Source organism: Pteropus vampyrus, unplaced genomic scaffold, assembly GCF_000151845.1.
Source record: "Pteropus vampyrus isolate Shadow unplaced genomic scaffold, Pvam_2.0 Scaffold144, whole genome shotgun sequence".
Lineage (NCBI taxonomy): Eukaryota > Metazoa > Chordata > Mammalia > Chiroptera > Pteropodidae > Pteropus > Pteropus vampyrus.
In genome coordinates, this window is record NW_011888925.1 from 1,907,988 (window position 1) to 1,926,456 (window position 18,469).

The 18,469-nt window shown below is 50.0% G+C and overlaps 2 protein-coding genes across 2 annotated transcripts in view; both read left to right on the forward strand.

Moving 5' to 3' along the window:
* Positions 1-10,116, forward strand: part of STIP1 (stress induced phosphoprotein 1) — a 12,569-nt gene extending 2,453 nt beyond the window's left edge. The window contains exons 2-14 of the mRNA XM_011368711.2: positions 1,257-1,466; positions 2,495-2,636; positions 2,811-2,952; positions 3,553-3,721; positions 4,793-4,919; positions 5,013-5,115; positions 5,354-5,474; positions 6,056-6,152; positions 6,296-6,420; positions 8,390-8,426; positions 8,640-8,743; positions 8,905-9,077; positions 9,620-10,116. Of these exons, the coding sequence (XP_011367013.1) occupies positions 1,257-1,466; positions 2,495-2,636; positions 2,811-2,952; positions 3,553-3,721; positions 4,793-4,919; positions 5,013-5,115; positions 5,354-5,474; positions 6,056-6,152; positions 6,296-6,420; positions 8,390-8,426; positions 8,640-8,743; positions 8,905-9,077; positions 9,620-9,692 (1,623 nt within the window). The 3' untranslated portion in view covers positions 9,693-10,116. The remainder of the gene's footprint in view (positions 1-1,256; positions 1,467-2,494; positions 2,637-2,810; positions 2,953-3,552; positions 3,722-4,792; positions 4,920-5,012; positions 5,116-5,353; positions 5,475-6,055; positions 6,153-6,295; positions 6,421-8,389; positions 8,427-8,639; positions 8,744-8,904; positions 9,078-9,619) is intronic.
* Positions 10,117-11,117: 1,001 nt separating this feature from the next.
* FERMT3 (fermitin family member 3) overlaps positions 11,118-18,469 on the forward strand; it is an 18,845-nt gene continuing 11,493 nt past the window's right edge. Inside the window, exons 1-6 of the mRNA XM_011368719.2 lie at positions 11,118-11,826; positions 12,378-12,550; positions 15,339-15,572; positions 15,763-15,882; positions 15,984-16,152; positions 16,356-16,458. Of these exons, the coding sequence (XP_011367021.1) occupies positions 12,391-12,550; positions 15,339-15,572; positions 15,763-15,882; positions 15,984-16,152; positions 16,356-16,458 (786 nt within the window). The 5' untranslated portion in view covers positions 11,118-11,826; positions 12,378-12,390. The remainder of the gene's footprint in view (positions 11,827-12,377; positions 12,551-15,338; positions 15,573-15,762; positions 15,883-15,983; positions 16,153-16,355; positions 16,459-18,469) is intronic.

Sequence of the window (18,469 nt, forward strand, 5' to 3'; positions counted from 1 at the left end):
CACTCCCCAGCACTAGCATCACCCCTCAGCTCCACCTCAGGTCATCAGGCGTTAGATTCTCATAGGAGCACCAGTCTCTGGTGCCAAAAAGGCTGGGGACTATGTTCTATAGGATAAGCAAGAACTTCACTGAGCTGTTCTCAGCTGCCTCTTGTTACTAGTTGAATTGAATTTTTAAACTTTTTGCCTCCAGGCCTCCATCCTTGGCTTTAAAATTTTTATCCCTTGTTTGCTTAAATTTGGCAGTCTCCTGCATTTTCTCACTTCGAGGTTCTCTGAGATTTCTGATGGAGGTTCCCAATTTGTGTGCCTTAGGGTTCCAAAATCATTTAACAGAATTCCTTCTTGCATTAGTATACTGGGTCATGGGTGGATGATAGAATGATGTAGTAACTTGAATGACGTAGCTGGATCTCAGCAGATGTGTTTGCATTTGAGATGTGGCCCTCCTTCACTTTTAGAGTAGCTCTGGTTAAGAGAAACTCATTTAATTAGGACCCTGTTCTGATGGCCATGGCCCACTTTACTTTTTCAAACCCTTCAGTGTGTTCAAACATCCATTCTGAATGTTTGAGAGGATAGGAGATTAAACCACAAATAGTGGGTTTTTTAAAATTCCTCCTTCTCCATCCCCTTTGTAATATGTTAACATTTAAGCATGTCAAAACTTTATGGGGGAGGGGCTAGCTTTCCTTTACCTATTAAGAAACAGAGTATTAATTTGCCGTGTCAGGACATATTACCACACCTATAAATGGAAATGCGTAGACTCTTCTCTGGTCATGGGAGAGCATCTTGGTGCATCCTAAAGCCTTTAAATGCACACTTACTCCACTTCCTTCCTGGTGGTCTCTTCCTATAAAGAGTGGCCAGGTCTGTGCTCAGTTATCATTTGGACTCTTTGGAAACCTGTAGCAAATTAATTTATTTTTCCCTGACAGGAACTCATGAGTATGCCCTAAAGCGGTTTCATCAGCTCAAAGTAAAGACTTGCAGGAGTGACTGGAGTCTCACTTCCACACAGGGGCCAGTGGAGCACAAAGTGCCAGGCTTCTTCTGCCTGGTTATTTCATATTTTCCACGCTGGTTCCCAAAGGTGTGGGAAGTGTAAATGAATTAATATATGATTTATTTCTTCTGATATGTAAAGTAACCTATTTGTTGATACTTGTAGCAAAGTATGAACATCATCTAAAAAGTTGAGACTAAATAAGCATCTTGTGGAAAGAAACCGAATTGGCTCTTTTTCTCCTTAGGTAAATGAGCTAAAAGAGAAGGGCAATAAGGCCCTGAGTGCCGGCAATATCGATGATGCGTTGCAGTGCTACTCTGAAGCAATTAAGTTAGATCCCCAGAACCATGTGCTCTACAGCAATCGCTCAGCGGCCTATGCCAAGAAAGGAGACTACCAGAAAGCTTATGAGGATGGTTGCAAAACGGTTGACTTGAAGCCTGACTGGGGCAAGGTAAGCTGTGGTTGAGTTGGGGCTCTTCACACTTTCCAGAAATGCCTTTTGTTTGCAGTTCTTAAGTATCTGATCCTCGCGACTTGACTGGTCGTCTGTCCCAGTAGATTGCTACTTTATTACCGCCCCCATCCTCCTCCTTGGTTGAGTATATTTTTCATAGTAATAGCATATTTTATCAGATCTGAAGTACCATCAGTTGTTAAGACATGTTTTATTTTTTGTACTACTGAAAAAGAAAGTGCTTCCCAAGAAACTGACAACACTTGATCATAAGATGAATTAGGGTGGAGAGGATGTGCCTCTTCCATCTTTGGATTCTTGAAGTGTTGGTCTCGGCACTATTATATCCTGCTCCTCTTCCTTTTTTTTTCTTTGGCTTTCACACGAATGTCCATTTTGTTCTAGGAAATGTAAAATAGGATCTTGTGAGTTCATCTTCTGGACTTACCTCTAGATATTCTTTATAGAAATGTATCATTAGGTGATTTCATTGTTGTGCGAACATCGTAGAACGCACTTACACAAGCCTGGGTAGTATTGCCTAGTGCACACCTAGGCTGTGGTAAAGCCTACTGTTCCTGGGCTAACCTGCACAACGTGTAGTATATGGTACTGAGTATTGTGAGCAACTGTAACAGTAGTATTTGTATATCTAAACATGGAAAACGTACAACAAAATATGGTATAAAAGAGAAAAATCGGTACATCTGTATAAGGCACTTACCACGAACGGAGCTTGCAGGACCGGAAGTCGCTCTGGGTGAGTCGGTGAGTGAGAGTGAGTGGATGTGAGCACTGCTGTAGACTTTCCAAACACTGCGCACGTAGGCTATGCCAAATTTATTTAAAGAATAGTATAGCATTGCCCTACGACATTGGGATGGCTACGATGTCACTAGGTGATAGGAACTTTTCAGCTTCATTATCATCTTATAGGACCACTGTTGTATTTGCAGTTTGTCATTGACCAAAATGTCATTATGCAGTGCATGACTGTATTTTATGTCTGTCTTTGCTGATTTAAGGGCTATTCACGAAAAGCGGCAGCTCTTGAGTTCTTAAACCGATTTGAAGAAGCCAAACGAACTTATGAGGAGGGTTTAAAGCACGAAGCAAATAATCCTCAGCTCAAAGAGGGTTTACAGAATATGGAGGCCCGGTTGGCAGGTGGGCACCATGTACATTGTCATTTTCTCTTTTTTCATTGTTATTTTTTTAATGAGTTTAATTTCGAGGCTTGCCCCCCTTCTCCACCCCAAAATGTCAATTCGGTAGGCTGTAGGGGCATAGTAACTTGGGTGAGTTGACTTCTTAGTGATGTACTTTCCTTTTTCGGAACAGAGAGGAAATTCATGAATCCTTTCAATATGCCCAATCTGTACCAGAAGTTAGAAAGTGATCCCAGGACAAGGACGTTGCTCAGTGATCCTACCTACCGGGAACTGATAGAGCAACTGCGAAACAAGCCGTCTGACCTGGGCACGTAAGTCTTGAGGCAGCATGATTTGTCTCTGAAAATGGACACGAATATCGTGCTTTCTTCGTGAGATGCTCTGGCAGGGGTTTCCCTCGATCAGACTGCAGTTTTTTGCCTTTGCTTTTTCTCTAAAGAAAGAAGGTTCGTTCTAACCTTCATGTGGCTCTTCGCTGCTTTCCTCCAATTCTGATCTGGCACCAACCCTGCCCTTTGTATACACACAGGCCTCACTGTCTCTGGTAATATAGTAGAGTGGAAACTCAAGGTTAAAAAGAATGTCAGGTATAAAGATGTGTCTAATTCTCATATTGGTGTCTATGTTTCTGAATCCTTCTGGCTCCTGAGGTCAGATGAAGTTTGGATATGATTCATTTCTCTGTAGATCTGCAGCTTTCAAGAAATAAATCTGATCTCTGTTACCTCATTTTAGATGGATTTTTGAAGAATTGAGTATTCCCCAGTTAAAACTCACAGAAGAGTGCAGAATGTAGCAATCTGTTGATGGATAGAACCTTTTCTGTACAGTAGTCTGAGCTTTAGTAGTAAGTAGGGGTTTAAGATCGGTCGTGGGAAAGAATAATTGCTACTTTTCTCTTTTTATACTAGGAAACTGCAAGATCCTCGAATCATGACTACTCTCAGTGTCCTCCTTGGAGTTGATCTGGGCAGTATGGATGAGGAGGAGGAAATTGCGACACCTCCACCACCTCCTCCTCCCAAAAAGGAGACCAAGCCAGAGCCAATGGAAGAGGATCTTCCAGAGAATAAGAAGCAGGTCTCGTTTTTTTCTTTTTCTTTTTACTGTCTCATACATTTGTGAAACAACCCAGTCGTCTAGAAATCGGTATGTCAGGTGGGAACATCTGTCTACCTTAGATGGCTGCAGTTATTTTTGAGTGCTTAGTATGTGCTAAGCTTGTTATTTATTAAAATAGCCAGTATGTTAAGAAATCCACTTCATAAGCCATTTCATAGGAATCATGTATCTCAAAGACTTCTGGCAGTGGCAGCTACCCTTCCATAGTCCCACAGCTGCTGTGGTTCTGCCAGCATGGATATTGTCGAGGGCAAGCCCGTAAAGTTGTGAGTGATCCTTGTCCTTGCCATGATTCAGAAGAATATTGTCTATATCAGTCCTTAGGCCTCTGCTTCTGTGTTCCAGTTGGACGTGGTGTATAATTGAAAATTGTCCACTTACCAACACTCTCTTCCAGAGCAGGAGGCAAGTGCCTAAATGATTTTATTTCCCTTTTTGTAAATGAGAACAGCAGATTGTTGCCAGATTTAGCACTTTTCAATGGGTAAGCGTTGGTTATTTGGGGTGTTTCAAAACTGGAAAAGGGCCCTACGATGTGGGTGGTAATGAGCTGAGCTGAAGACTGTGTCACCAGTGCAGCCCCTTCTCCTAATCCTCTCACCACCCCCTCTGCTGCTGTTCCCTGACAACTGGGACCCTGAGACAGCCACACGACAGAAACCAGACTGAGTGTAGCCTCTCACAGTAAACCTGGTATGAAACTGTGCTGTCCTCTTTGAAGGTGATTCAAGTTGAAGGGATTTCCTCTCCCCTGAAGAAGCCCTCTATTTTCTGACAAAGATCCAGGGGAGTAGGTAGAAAAGGGAGTTACAGAGGAAGCAGACATGACACTAACTCTTCATTCTGACAGTACTTCACTGATTAAAATCTGTAGCTAGCTGATGAAGAGGCCTGTGGATGTGAAGAACCCTGCTTCCATAGACATGGTAGTTGCAGGTGCTATTCAGTACCAGTGACACAGATCACAGGCTTTTGCTCTCTTTGCCGTCTGGGTTAGATTTGTCAGCACTTCTTTCAAACTTCATCTAGGCACTGAAAGAAAAAGAGTTGGGGAACGATGCCTACAAGAAGAAAGACTTTGACACAGCCTTGAAACACTATGACAGAGCCAGGGACCTGGACCCTACCAACATGACTTACATGACCAATCAAGCAGGTGAGGCCCAAGGCAAGGGGCATGTGAGTTGTTAGGCAGTCCTCAGGGAGAGGCATGGGCTGACTCTTCCTTCTTAACCATCCTGCCTGGCAGCCGTGTACTTCGAAAAGGGTGACTACAGTAAATGCCGGGAGCTTTGTGAGAAGGCCATTGAAGTGGGGCGAGAAAACCGGGAAGACTATCGACAGATTGCCAAGTACGCCTGACCTTCTGGAGTGCCTTGAGTGGTGTGGAGGGTTCAGTGTCTGAGACTTAAATTTCCCTGCATGGGGAGGAGGGTTGATGGCTACAGAACCTGCTCTGTTAACAGTGGGCTGGAAAGGAGGCCGCAGGAATCGAGACAAAGGTGTTGGAAGTGCACAGCGCCCAAGCGGTGATGGGGTCTTGTCTCTGCTCTGCCCTTAGCAAATTCTTTTTCCTCTTGTCTTTGTCAGAGCTTATGCTCGAATTGGCAATTCTTACTTCAAAGAAGAAAAGTACAAGGATGCTATCCATTTCTACAACAAGTCTCTGGCAGAGCACCGAACGCCAGATGTGCTCAAGAAATGCCAACAGGTGGGTAAGGAAAGAATAAGGGATGTTTTGTTGTCGTCTTATTATTATGTTAGTCATTGTAGTTATTATTTAATAAGGAACCTTAAATTTTTAAAAATAGTGTCTTTGGTCATTTTATGTGATGCTGCCCTGTCACTTAATGACGACATGTAAAGAATAATCTAGGTTTTTTTTTTTCTTTGCCATCTTTTTTTTTATCAGCCAAGATTTCGACCTTATATGTGTTAATATTGAGAGTGTGCTGACAATGTTATCTTTCATCTTGTAACTTAAGACTTTTTATATAATCAAAATATCGTGTATTTTATCAGTTGTCAAATTAAGGGAAGATGATTGTATTCACAAAAACATTGGTCAGAAAATTACTCGTGTTATTAACACATGCATCATTTTCCCATAGGGCATAAGTCAGTACCATTTTATTTCACAGCGTATCTTGATGAGGACTAAAATTCTTAAAACAAAAATTAAATTTCACCATCAGTATTCTTTTAAAACTAAAATCCTAATCAGGCTTTTAAAGCCCAATATTTATGTTTCAGGGAATTTAAATGACTATTCTAAGAATAATTTTTTCTTAGGCAGAGAAAATCCTGAAGGAACAAGAGCGGCTGGCCTACATAAACCCTGACCTGGCTTTGGAGGAGAAGAACAAAGGCAATGAATGTTTTCAGAAAGGTACGTACAGCCCAGACGATGGCACTTTGGGATGAGTGGTGTCGATGTGCGTCTGGGCCTTGGCTAACTGCAAGATGAATATGCTCTGGTGGGAGAAGGTAGCTGCTTGCTTTTTTAAAAAAGTTCTTCTTTTCCTTATGCAGGGGACTATCCCCAGGCCATGAAGCATTATACAGAAGCCATCAAGCGGAACCCAAGAGATGCCAAATTGTATAGCAATCGAGCTGCCTGCTATACCAAACTCCTGGAGTTTCAGCTGGCGCTCAAGGTAGGAAGATCTAGGAATGTGGAGCAGCCATCATTGTAACATGTACATCAGGGATGTGTTGATGGTGTTTTCTCTTTTCACATTTTCATCAACATCACCTTGATGTTCTTACTTTGATTATAGATTCAAGGTGGTGGTGCTTGTGCGAGGTTCGTAAAATATAGGACTTGTCTCCACCCGTTCCCAGCCCATGGAGTTGTTAGTGGATGGGAGTATTTGGGAAAGTGGAACCTTTCTCACCTTCCCTAATGACGCTCATCATTTTTTCTCCCCATTATCCTTCCTCTCATTTACTTGTTTTGCCTTTTTTACATTTTAAGTGTCTGATTCAGTGGCATCAAACACACACATTGTTGTGCAACCATCGCCCACCATCCATCTCCAGAACTTTTTCATCCTCCCAAACTGAAACTCCGCATCCTCCCTATTCTCTCTCCCTCAGGCCTTGGCAGCCACTGTTCTACCTTCTGTCTCTGAATTTGATCACCCAAGGCGCCCTGTATAACTGGAACCATACAATATTTTTTTGTGTTTGGTTTATTCCACTTAGCATAATGTCTTCAAGGTTCGTGTTAAAGAATATGTCAGCATTCTCTTCCTTTTTAAGTGAGAATAACTATTTCATTATATGGTTCTGTCACCTTGCGTTATCCATTTATCTGTTGATACCTGAGGTTTCCACTTTTCAGCTATGGCGAGTAATGCTGCTGTGAACGTGAGTGTACAATATCTGAGTCTCTAGTTACATTTCTTTCAGATAATAAACAGTGGAAGTGCTGGATCATAGGGTAGTTCTGTGTTTAATTTTTTTTGAAGAACTGCCATATTTTCCACAGCAGCTTTACCATTCTTCGTTTTTTTGACAGGTCTGCTGTTTTCAGTCACATTGAGTGTGGTTAAGTATGATTATGTTCAGCACTGTGGAGGAGTTATTCCCCGTTGCTCTCTTGAGCACGAGCCGCTCTGTGCCTCTTGGCTATTTTTTAACTGTTCTCTAGAAGGCAGACCTGGACCATCTGTGGGAAGGTGACAAAATATGTTCTGTCTAGAGACACCAGTACCTGAGTCCACAACGGTTTTATTTTTGATGCCATTATTCTTTAGATCTGTGTCTGGCCTAGAGACATCACTAGGTAGGACTGTACAATGTCAAGTTGGTTTGCAAAACAGAGAATAACGAGTCACCTGTAAAGTCACTTCTCAATCACGCAAATGAGGAAAGAAGGAATGGATTTGCTTCTGGTCTTAGAGATTATTGGTGGGAGAGTTGGAATTAGGCCTAGCTATGCAGTACAAACTATACTGCATAGCATTCTTTTCCATATAATTTTATATTTTGAAATTATTTCAAACAAAATTACATAAGAGTACCTGTGTATTTTCACTTCTGTTCAACAGTAAGTATCGACACCTTTTTGCTGAACCGTTTATGAAAGGGGATTGTATACATTTTGGCCCTTGACCCCTAAATTCTTGAGCATGCATCTCCTGAAATGATTTTCTCCATCTAGTCATCATATTATTAGTACCTGATAATAGCAAAACTGAGGCCAGAATGCCATCTGTTCTATGTTTATATTCAGATTTCTCCACTGGTCTAAAAATATGTTTCAAAGCTGTCTGTCTGAGGCCCATGCATTTCATTTGGTTGTCATATCTTCTTTAATGTCTCAAATTTCCCTACCTTTTGGGGTTTTTTTTTTTTTCCTCTATAAATGTAGCCTTTTGAAGAGTCCAGACCACTTGGAAGGAATGGCCCCTAATCGGGAGTTGTCTCTAATCTGGGTTCATTGTCCCTCATAATACCTCATGGTATTAACTTTCTCTTCTCCTCTCTTTGTGCTGTACCTGCCCTTAAATCACCCACATGCCAGCCAGGGTCGATAGGAGCACTGAAGGCAAAAGTAGAATACTCTTTATTAGCTCTTGGTGGAGGTTCAATTTGACATTCTTTTTCGTCTCTTCCTAGGACTGCGAAGAATGTATCCAGCTAGAGCCGACCTTCAGTAAGTGCCTTTCTGCTGCCTCTTCCCCTTGATTCTGGTCAAAAGATTGAGAGGAGAGGGCATGATCTTTGGCTGTATGTCTTTGCAGCCTGGAGAATTTAGCTGCTAGCATCAGCAGGCATGAAGGGTATTGGTATTCATGCAGAGGTGGAAGTAGTAGTCCTATTAGCTGTGTTTTGGATAATGTCTCACCTCTCTCATTTCTGTCTGCAGTCAAGGGTTACACACGGAAAGCAGCTGCCCTAGAAGCGATGAAGGACTACACAAAAGCCATGGATGTCTACCAGAAGGCACTAGAGCTGGACTCCAACTGTAAGGTAGAGTTGCTTCTCCTTCGGATCTTTTCAGTGTTTAGTCACTTGTCCTTCTGTGTGTCTGTGTCTTAACCCTTCTCAGTTATCTCTGTTATTTTGGACCTGCTGAAGCAGTGAGGCAGGTTGTGCTAATGGCCACTCCTTTTGGCTTTGCTGGAATGCAGGAGGCGGCAGATGGCTACCAACGCTGTATGATGGCCCAGTACAACCGACACGACAGCCCGGAAGACGTGAAACGACGGGCCATGGCCGACCCCGAGGTGCAGCAGATCATGAGTGACCCGGCCATGAGGCTCATTCTGGAACAGATGCAGAAGGACCCACAAGCACTCAGCGAGTGAGTAGAGTTGGGGGAGATGACCTTGAAGGAAAAAAAACAATGAGAATGCGTGAGGTTGGTGGGGATGTGATAAGCCTGGGTTGGGAATCTAGCGTAGTGTGTTTTTACAAGGTCGGCAGTTGGTGGTGGACTGGAAGGGCTTCGTTTACTGTTAGTCTTAATAGCTTAAGTGGTCAGTTGGAAAGACCAGCTTTTGGCCTTTTGAGCCACGCTTCTCTTGCTCAGGCCTGCTTCCACGTCTGGAAGTGTACTTTCCGTTCTAATAAAGCTTTTCTGCTGTTAAAAAAAAAAAAAAAATCTCTTTCTCTGGAAGAATGGTTTCAGTTTAAAGCTGTGTCTGTGGACTCCTGCACATGGAGCTGGTCAGGTTATGACTGGATGGCACTGAAGGCCTTTGCAGTTCTCCGCCGGGACTTTTTCCTTAACCCCCTCCTATTGCTGGTACCTTCTGGGGAGTTTGCATTGGTGATTACTCTGAGAGTAAGTAAGACTTGTTTAAGATTGTCTTATTTCAGATAACTTTGCTTCTTCTTCATTAGACACTTAAAGAATCCTGTAATAGCACAGAAGATCCAGAAGCTGATGGATGTGGGTCTGATCGCAATTCGGTGATGACTTGCTCACCATCCCCCTTCCCTTCGCCGTCATGTGGAAAGAGGAGCTGGGAATGCGGCAAGCAGCACGGAACAGAAGGGAGAGAAGGGGAAAAAGCGAACAACTTATCTCTATATATTTATACAGATCTGTGTGGAAGATACAAAGACTTGTACCTGTGTTACTCTAGCCGCTGCCTCGGGGCCCTCCCAGCACATGCATGGTCTCTTCTGCTGCCCTTGAATTCCTATGTCTCCATCTCCTGTCCCCAGTTGCTGTCTCAGCTGCTCTCCCATAGTTGATTATTTTTTATTTGGGGCAGTGGACATGTATGGGGAGGGGAGGGTATTCTTCCCAGCCTCAGGTCCCAACTGTCTTCACATTGTTAATTCCACGTCCCTTTCTCCAATAAAACAAGCCAATCGGGCGTGGTTATACATTGCGACGTCCTTGAGTAATTTTTTTGCCAAAAGACTAAAGCGGCTGTCTTGTAGGGGTGGCAGCCTGGGGTGGGAGAGGTGTGTGTGTGAATTGGCTTGACTGCAGACCAGGGCCTCTTTTTTTCTAATGGGCAGGGAGGGCAGTGAGCTTGGTTTGGTCACCCGGCTTTGCCGAGGCGGTCGCTAGGTGGCGCTGCCACTCAGTGCCTGAAAGGGAACCTGGCCGCTCTACCAAGTGACCAGGTTCAGATAAACCTTCGGGTGATTCCCATACAGTCAGTTCTCCACACTCTAATCTCAAAACCAGAAACTAGCTAGACCCAGAGAACACGGTTCCCCCCAAGAACCCAAACTATTTCCATTGCAAGAAGTGCATTGGGCCTTTTTGGGAGAGAAATCTGGCAACTACTATGTTTCAGTTTTTAGAGAAAGCACTGCATTCAGCTGGCCTTAATGTGGTAGATTTTAACTACACTTTTCCATGGTCACAGCGAACTTTCTAAAACTCTCTTCTTGGACTGGGATGGCTTCTGGGACAGGGGCAAAACTTCCTCTTTTGCTCCAAGAGTAGCTTTCTAGGCTAGGAAGCCGCTGAGGCCAGCAGCTAGCTGTACTTCCTGCCGCCTTGACTTTGCATGAACTGGCTTCCCCCTGGGAATCCCCACAGTCCCTCTCCCCCACTTGGGTGGCACAATTCAGAAAGCCTGGCCTCCACAGGGATTCTGCTGTGCTACCCTTCAGGCTCAGTTTCCTCAGCCCCAAACATTCTCTGGAAAGGCCAAGTTCCTGCGGGGAGCCGGGAGTGGACACAAGGCCTGTCTCCCAAAGTGTACATCCACATCCTAGTGCAGGGGCGGGCGGGAAAGGTTGGGCTCTCAGGGACCCTCTGAGGTCATATTTGAGTAGGGACTTGACAGGAATGATCGCACTGGGGGTGGGGGAGAGCATGTTGCAGGTAGGACAGGAAGTGACAGATTTGAAGCCTTACTTGTAGGGGTGGGGCAGGACGGTTGTGAATGATCGAGCCAATTTCTTTTTGTTTAGTTGTTTCCTGGGGCAACGCTAGGTTGACATGTATGGAAATAGAGTCCCAATAAAGGGGACAGGAAGGATTTAAGGAAGTTGTTTCTCCATGGAGCCGTCAAGTATCTACTTTGTAGTGATAAGGGACATTGAGTCTTAAGCTGGCTTGACCTGCCAAATCCTAAATAACCTGGATCCCATCCTTTCAACCCCATGGCTCTCCTTGTCAACCCAGTGATGTTTTATGGCCCAAAGGCACACATCTCATGACACACTGGAGATGGGAGATGGCTTCCTACAAGGGAACCTAGTCCTGAACACAAACTGGTGGCTTCTCTACTTTGAACTGAACTATCCCCCAAATGAGGGGACCCTTTGTGTGGTGTTAGGTCCACCAACCCCACTCCTCCCTTGCTTCCGGTCCTCACTTGTAACCAAGGCGGGGCCACCCTAGAGCCCTGAGCAGCAGGCTGGCAATTTGCTTCCTGCACCCAGAGCCACCAGCCCGCCCTGGGGAGGGGCTGAGCCCGCCCTGCTTAAGATAAGGCGCAAGGGCTGCCCTCTGAAGGAAGCTACAAAAAGGAAGCAGAGGTGAAGGAGGCGCCCAGCGGTTTGCAGGTGTTTAGGCTGAAGCCAGGAGTGACTGACACTCCAAACCCCATCTGCAGCGCCGACCCCTTGCAGGCAAGGTAAGCTGTGCCCCTTCTCTTCCTTGCCCTCCTGCAGCCCCTCTGCCCAGCATGCTCCTCTCTATGGCAGCCTGGTCTTTCCAGTGCCCTAGAGAGGCCTCAGCTGGTCTGAGGTGTTCGGCTCTCAGCTTTAGGCCAGGATTGGAATTATTCTCTGACCTGGGTTCACAGCCATTTCCAGGGTGGGCAGCTGCCAGTGTGGGCTTGGGGTGAGCCGTGGGCTGGGAAAGCAGACAGAGGTTGTGCCCAGCTCTGCCGTCAAGCTGGGTGATCTTGACTGAGCCCCTTCGCGCTTTCACTGGGTCTGTCTTCCCCCCTGTAAGTGGAAGTGGGTTGGACAACGTGGTCCCTGAGGGCCCTTTCGGCTTAACCGTCTGCGATGTTGAGAGGGTCTGAGGTTTGCCTGAGTTGGTGTCTTGCTGCTGCCATGGCCTGCGGGCTTGCTCTGCTCTCCTACCTGTCCAGGGCGCTGTGGGGTCTCTTCTGCTTACACACAGGCAGCCTACCGGGCCCAGCACCCCGATCCACTTCGCTTCCTTCTCCCTCTGTAGAGCCGCTGCAGCCATGGCGGGCATGAAGACGGCTGCCGGGGACTACATCGACTCGTCCTGGGAACTGCGGGTGTTCGTGGGAGAGGAGGATCCTGAGGCTGAGTCAGTCACCCTCCGCGTTACGGGGGAGTCGCACATCGGCGGGGTGCTCCTAAAGATCGTGGAGGAGATCAGTGAGTGCCCCTCGGTCCCGCTGCTGACCTCAGCACCATGGGGCGGCTACGACTGGTGTCCCTTGGCACTTCCGGGCCATCCTTGCTGCGCAGCTCTCGATAACAGTGTCACGGTGACTCAGGCACCAGCTTAATCATCTGGTTCCAAAAAAGATGTTTCCCCAACTTCCCCTCCCTCCCGCTGTCTTCTCTCCCTTCCTCCCACTTGGGCTGGTTCTGCTCGGTCCCCAAGGAGCGGGCCTGGCCACAGTCCTCCATTCATCCACTTGTAGAGGCAGAAGGGGTCTTGCCTGGGCTAAGGAAGAAGTAACATTCCAAGGGTCTGAGGAGAGGTCAGAGGGGCCTCCTGGGAACCTGGGGGCCCTGCTCCCGCACCTCCTCCCAGGGCGGAAGGCCTCCGCAGGCTGGTGACAGGCCCTGCCCCCACAGGAAGTTACAGAGGAGCAGCCTGTGGTATCAGCTATTGAGAGCAGTAGGACAAGTGACATGGGGGCTTCTCATGGCCTTTCCCTGCCGGGGGTGGGGGCTGTCCCTTCCTGGGAGGGCAGTATACTCACTCCGATAGCCATAACCGGAAGGCAGGCCCATGATAGTCCCAGCCAGGAGTCTGGGCGGCCCAAGGCTGGGGGTGGGCGGGTTTCCTCAGACCCAGCAAACCCACCATGTGCCTCCTGGGAGGAAGGTCAGTTGGCTTGTGGACAGGACAGGGCCCCAGGACAGCCTGACCAAAAGGCTGAGGCAGTGAGGGGAGCTTCCAGAAGGCAGGGCGCAATGAGGCCGTGAAAGCAGAAGTGGGGAGCAGAGGGTCCCTCAGGAGACTGGGCCTCAGCCGAGACTCAGGCGGGCCTGGCTGAGCCAGGGCAGAGCGAGTGACGACCTGGTTGTCCCCAGGGCATGGCACATGGCAATATAAGAGGACTAAACAGAGTGTCAGACAGACAGACCCCACTCCTCCACCCCTCGCACAGCTCCCCAAGGCAAGTCACTTCAGCTCCTGTCCCCTGCGATGGGGACATTGTCCCCACCCCTCCTGCTCTCGCTCGTTCCTTAGAGCATCCGATGCCTACGGATGCTCAGCTGAGCTGGGCCACGTGCAGCCCCCGGCCTCCTGGGGCGCAGCCAGGCAAGCGAGACCCATTCTTCAGCGGCCGGCACAGGGCCGAGTACTGATGCAGCAAAGGAGGATCCGGCACGGGGCCTGGAGAGGTCACACCCAGCGTGGGACAGGGACACCTCCCAGGAGAAGCCACTTAAGATTGCTGAGAGGGGGCCGCAGCAGGGAGCAGTGAGGCATGACACTGGGGCAGAGGATTTTCTGAACTGGGGCCTCTAGGCCAGGTGGAAGGATGCCTGGAGTGTGACAAGAAACAAGGCTGGGGAGGCTGTCGTGAGAACTTTGGAGGTAGAGGGACTGTCAGGCCAGGGCAGGTCCCTCGCGGGCCGGAGGCAGGGAGGCATGGCCTCCCGCGGTGTGTCCGCGGTGAGGATGGAGGGTGGGTTTGGAGGTGAGGTCAACATCCATTAAATGTAGTGGCTAAAAGTGGAAGGGACAACGCCCAGGCCTGACAGGGGAATCTTCGTCACCAGTCCCCAGACGTGGCACGGAGTTGCTGGTGAGGAGGGCGGGCGCCTCCGTCCATGTCAGGCAGATGGAGGTTAAGATGCGGGCCTTGCAGCTCGGACGAGGAGTCATTGCACTTCTAGCCCCAGAATCAGGCACACGGCCTGATGAACAAGGCTCCTGGAGGGAGCAAAGCCGGCGGATGTGCCCCTCGGCTGGGGCTCGCTGCAGGAAGATGAAGTCATAGATGAGGCGATGAAGTCAGGAGGAGGCCATGGCCAAGGAGGGAGAGGAGGGACAGGACAGGGACAGGCCAGGAGAGGGGCCACAGAGGAGCGGGGAGTGGGTGCCAGAAGGCCGAGAACAGAGCGAGGGCACAGGGGAGTTTCAAACATCCCGGAGAGGGCAGACAGGTCCAGGCCGGGAAGCTGTCTTCGTGAAGCAGCACTAGTGACATTAGGGACGGTGTCGGGAAGCAGGGAATTGGACCCCTCGCATGGAAGGGCTTTGCACACTCACGGGGACTGTGCTCATCCTTGGTCCTTGCGCTCACCTCGTGTCATTTCGAGCTCCTGGAGGGAGGAGGAGGGGGACACCATGTGTCCTCCATCGCTAGCTGCGTGACGAGTGAAGTATTCACATTTCTGACTGAATGCTCACTCGTGTGTGAACGTGCCTGCATGAGTGTGTCACAGACACTGCACTTACCCCAGAGCAGGCACCGTTCAGCGACCATGAGTTAGAAAACTAAGGCACAGAGGGGTTAAAGGCTAGGCCAAGTTCACAGAATTAGGAACCGCTAAACATTGACCGAGCGCCTGCGGCTGCGTACCAGGCACAACCTCAGGCCCTGCTACGGCCTCAGCCCTGAGCTCCCAGAAGTGCCGAGGAGAGGCCAGTGAGCCAGGAATTGTGGGAGGATATAGAAAGGCTGCAGTCCATGCGGTGGGGACACTTAAGACTGAGGCCTCGGGATTCTGAGTTGAGAGCTCCCTAGGAAGTGATATAGCAACTGGGCCCAGAAGGACAATCAGGGTTAGCCAGCAAAGAGCCATTCTGCCGTGACCTTGGTCCTAGACCCCGCGCCAACACAGCCTGGTCCTGCTCGTGGCTTGGACAGGGGAAGGGAAGCCACCACAGGCCTCTGAATCCTAGGCTTCTTGCTCAGCGTTGGGGGCAGGGCCCTCCGGGGCTGATGTGTACCCCAACCTTCCTGTGGCCCCGCAGAACGCAAGCAGGACTGGTCGGACCATGCCATTTGGTGGGAACAGAAAAGACAGTGGCTGTTGCAGACCCACTGGACGCTGGACAAGTACGGTATCTTGGCCGACGCCCGCCTCTTCTTCGGGCCCCAGCACCGGCCCATCATCCTGCGGCTGCCTAATCGCTGCGCCCTGCGCCTCCGAGCCAGCTTCTCCCAGCCCCTCTTCCAGGCTGTGGCTGTCATCTGCCGCCTCCTCAGTGAGTCCCCAGATGATCCCCGCTCTGCCACCCTGCCAGGGTCCTGAAAAGGGGCTGGTCCCCTCCCTTTACGGGCCTGGCTATTGTCCTTGCTGCTCTGTTCCCCATCCTGCCTGCAGGGCCGTGACCGTGGGTGGGGCAGGAGGTCACGGGGCAGGACCTGGCCCCGCTGAGGCCCAGCTCCCCTCAGGTATCCGGCACCCCGAGGAGCTGTCTCTGCTCCGGGCTCCTGAGAAGAAGGAGAAGAAGAAGAAGGAGAAGGAGCCAGAGGGGGAGGTGTATGACTTGACCAAGGTCGTCCTGGCTGGGGGTGAGCACAGGCTGGGCAGGCTGGGGGGCGGGGCACAGGGGCCAGGCCCACAAAGCCCAGGGCTGGAGGCCAGGCCCGGCTGACCCCGACCTACGCTCCAGGCATGGCACCTGCGTTGTTCCGGGGGATGCCAGCCCACTTCTCAGATAGCGCCCAGACTGAGGCCTGCTACCACATGCTGAGCCGGCCGCAGCCACCTCCGGACCCCCTGCTGCTCCAGCGCCTGCCCCGGCCCAGCTCCCTGTTGGACAAGACCCAGCTCCACAGCAGGTGCACCACTGGTGGGGTCTGCACCCCGGGCCCCGCTCCTGGGGCTCACACCCTCCCGTGTCCTGCCCGCCCCAAATCCACGCCTCCCGTTTCCCTGTATGTGTGCACTTGACCCCAGGCCCCCTGCCCAGCCCCCTTGCCCAGCCCCCGGCCCTGCCCCAGCCCCAGCCCCAGCCCTGACCATGGCCTGTGCTGTGGCCTAGGTGGCTGGACTCGTCCAGGTGCCTCATGCAGCAGGGCATCAAGGCCGGCGACACACTCTGGCTGCGCTTCAAGTACTACAGCTTCTTCGACCTGGACCCCAAGGTGGGCCGGGCTGCGGAGAGGCAGGGTCTGGGTCAAGCAGACTTGGGGACCGAGGGTGGGGTTCTGGGCTCCACGTTAGAGACTTTTAGGGGTCTGTCCATTTGTCCATCGACATCCGTTTATTAACTCCGCCACACAGTGCTGGGCCTGGACTCATGCCAGGGGCGTGAGGGAGATAATGACCAGATCAGTGTAGACAGTGGCGAGTGCCCCTGGGAAGACTGCTCAGGTGGGCAATGCCCAGCACCTGGGCTCAGGGAAGGCTTCCTGGAGCAGGCGGCGCTGGGACCTGCAGGGACTAGGAGTAAGCGAGGGACCAGGCTTCACAGGCAGGCGCCAGTGTGCACCTCTCCCTCCTGGCCTACGGTCCCCACTGACAACCACTCATCCCTCTGAGAAACCACCAGAACCCCACGGGCACGCCCTGTGCCCCACTTCTCTGCTCCCCTTCGCTGCAAAACTTCGACGGCAGTCACTGTCTACAGAACCCTTGGGGTCTAGTGTCCTTTCTCCGCGGAGTCCTGCCTCCTGCTTCCCAGAGTTCCCTGGGTTCTCCTTGACACCTCTCTCCCCTCAGCCAAATCGACCTGCTGTCTTCCATGCCATCCTCATGAGGAAGCACAGCTGCTGAGGTGACCACGCCCTCCGTGCTGTCTGTCCCCTGCTCACTTCCCACCCACTTCTTACTCAGCCCCTTGTGACCCCTCGGCTCGGTGTCTCCCGCTGCCCTGCAGGCTCCTGGGCTCTCGCTCCTGTCTGCCAGCCTCTGGGCATTGGCGAGCCCCAAGCCTCCATCCCAGCCTCCTCCTCTCCACCCCTTCCCCCAGGATTTAATCCACGAGACTTCCTCCAGTCTCGTGGATTTAAACATCATCTGCGTACCTTATACCTCCCAAGTTTATAATCTCCAGCCCAGACATCTCTCCCCTGAGCTCTAGACTTGTGTGTTCAACTGTCTGTCTCGGCTCGGGTTCCGAAGAGGCCCCTCAGGCTCCTGCCAGCACCGGGACTCTGGGTTCCCAGGCTGCCCAGCGCCAGCCCCCACCACCCACCACTCACGGGTTCATTGCAAAGCCCCAGACTTACACAGCAGTCTGGATCCTTCGCTCTCCCACCCACCCCATCCCTCATCATTTCCTACCGATCCTCCCCTGAACTAAAATCCAAAACCACCCACTCTCTCTGTCTGTTCATCTGTCCAGCCATCAGTTTCTCTCACGTGGGTTACTGCAGCCCTTCCCAATGGACTTTTCTCCTCTCTGGGATCCCCGCTCCCACCCCGTGGATCTGCAATGAACATTTGCAAACACATGTTAGGTCATGTCACTACTGCTTAAAAGGCTTCTGTGGCTGCCTGTGGCCTCAGCTGCTGTTTGGAGGCCCGGGCCTCATCAGGCGGTGGGCACCTCCCTGCGTCCCACCCATTCCCGTCCACCTGGACCCTCCTCCTTTCCACTTCTTCTGCATCCTCTCCTAGGAAGCGTCTTGATCTCTTCTCTTGCCTTTCCTTCCTTCTTCTGGATTGAGTAGTTTTCATAATTCCATTTGATCTGCTTTCGATTAGCTTATTAGCTATGCCGCTTTCTCTTTTTTTTTTTTCCATCATTGTTTTGGGGGTTATAGCACATATACACTATTACCGTCTGGTAATATACTGCTTCGCGTATAGTCTAAGAGCCTGACGACAGGATACTTCCACTTCCCCTCTTGTTATCACGCACCTCACTTCGCGTGCAAAAGCCCACAATACGTCATCACGCTTCTTGTTGCTCTCATTACGATGATGACAACGCTGTGTTAAGAAATAATTCATATATCATATAATTTGCCCATTTGAAGTATACAACTCGCCGTTTTTTAGTATATTCACAGAGTCGTGCAACCATTACCACAACCAATTTTAGAACATTTCCATCGCCCCGAAGAGAAATCTCATTCTCATTAGTAGTCACTCCCTATTTATCCCCCAGACCCCTCAGCTCCAGGCAACTACTAATTCCCTTTCTGTTGC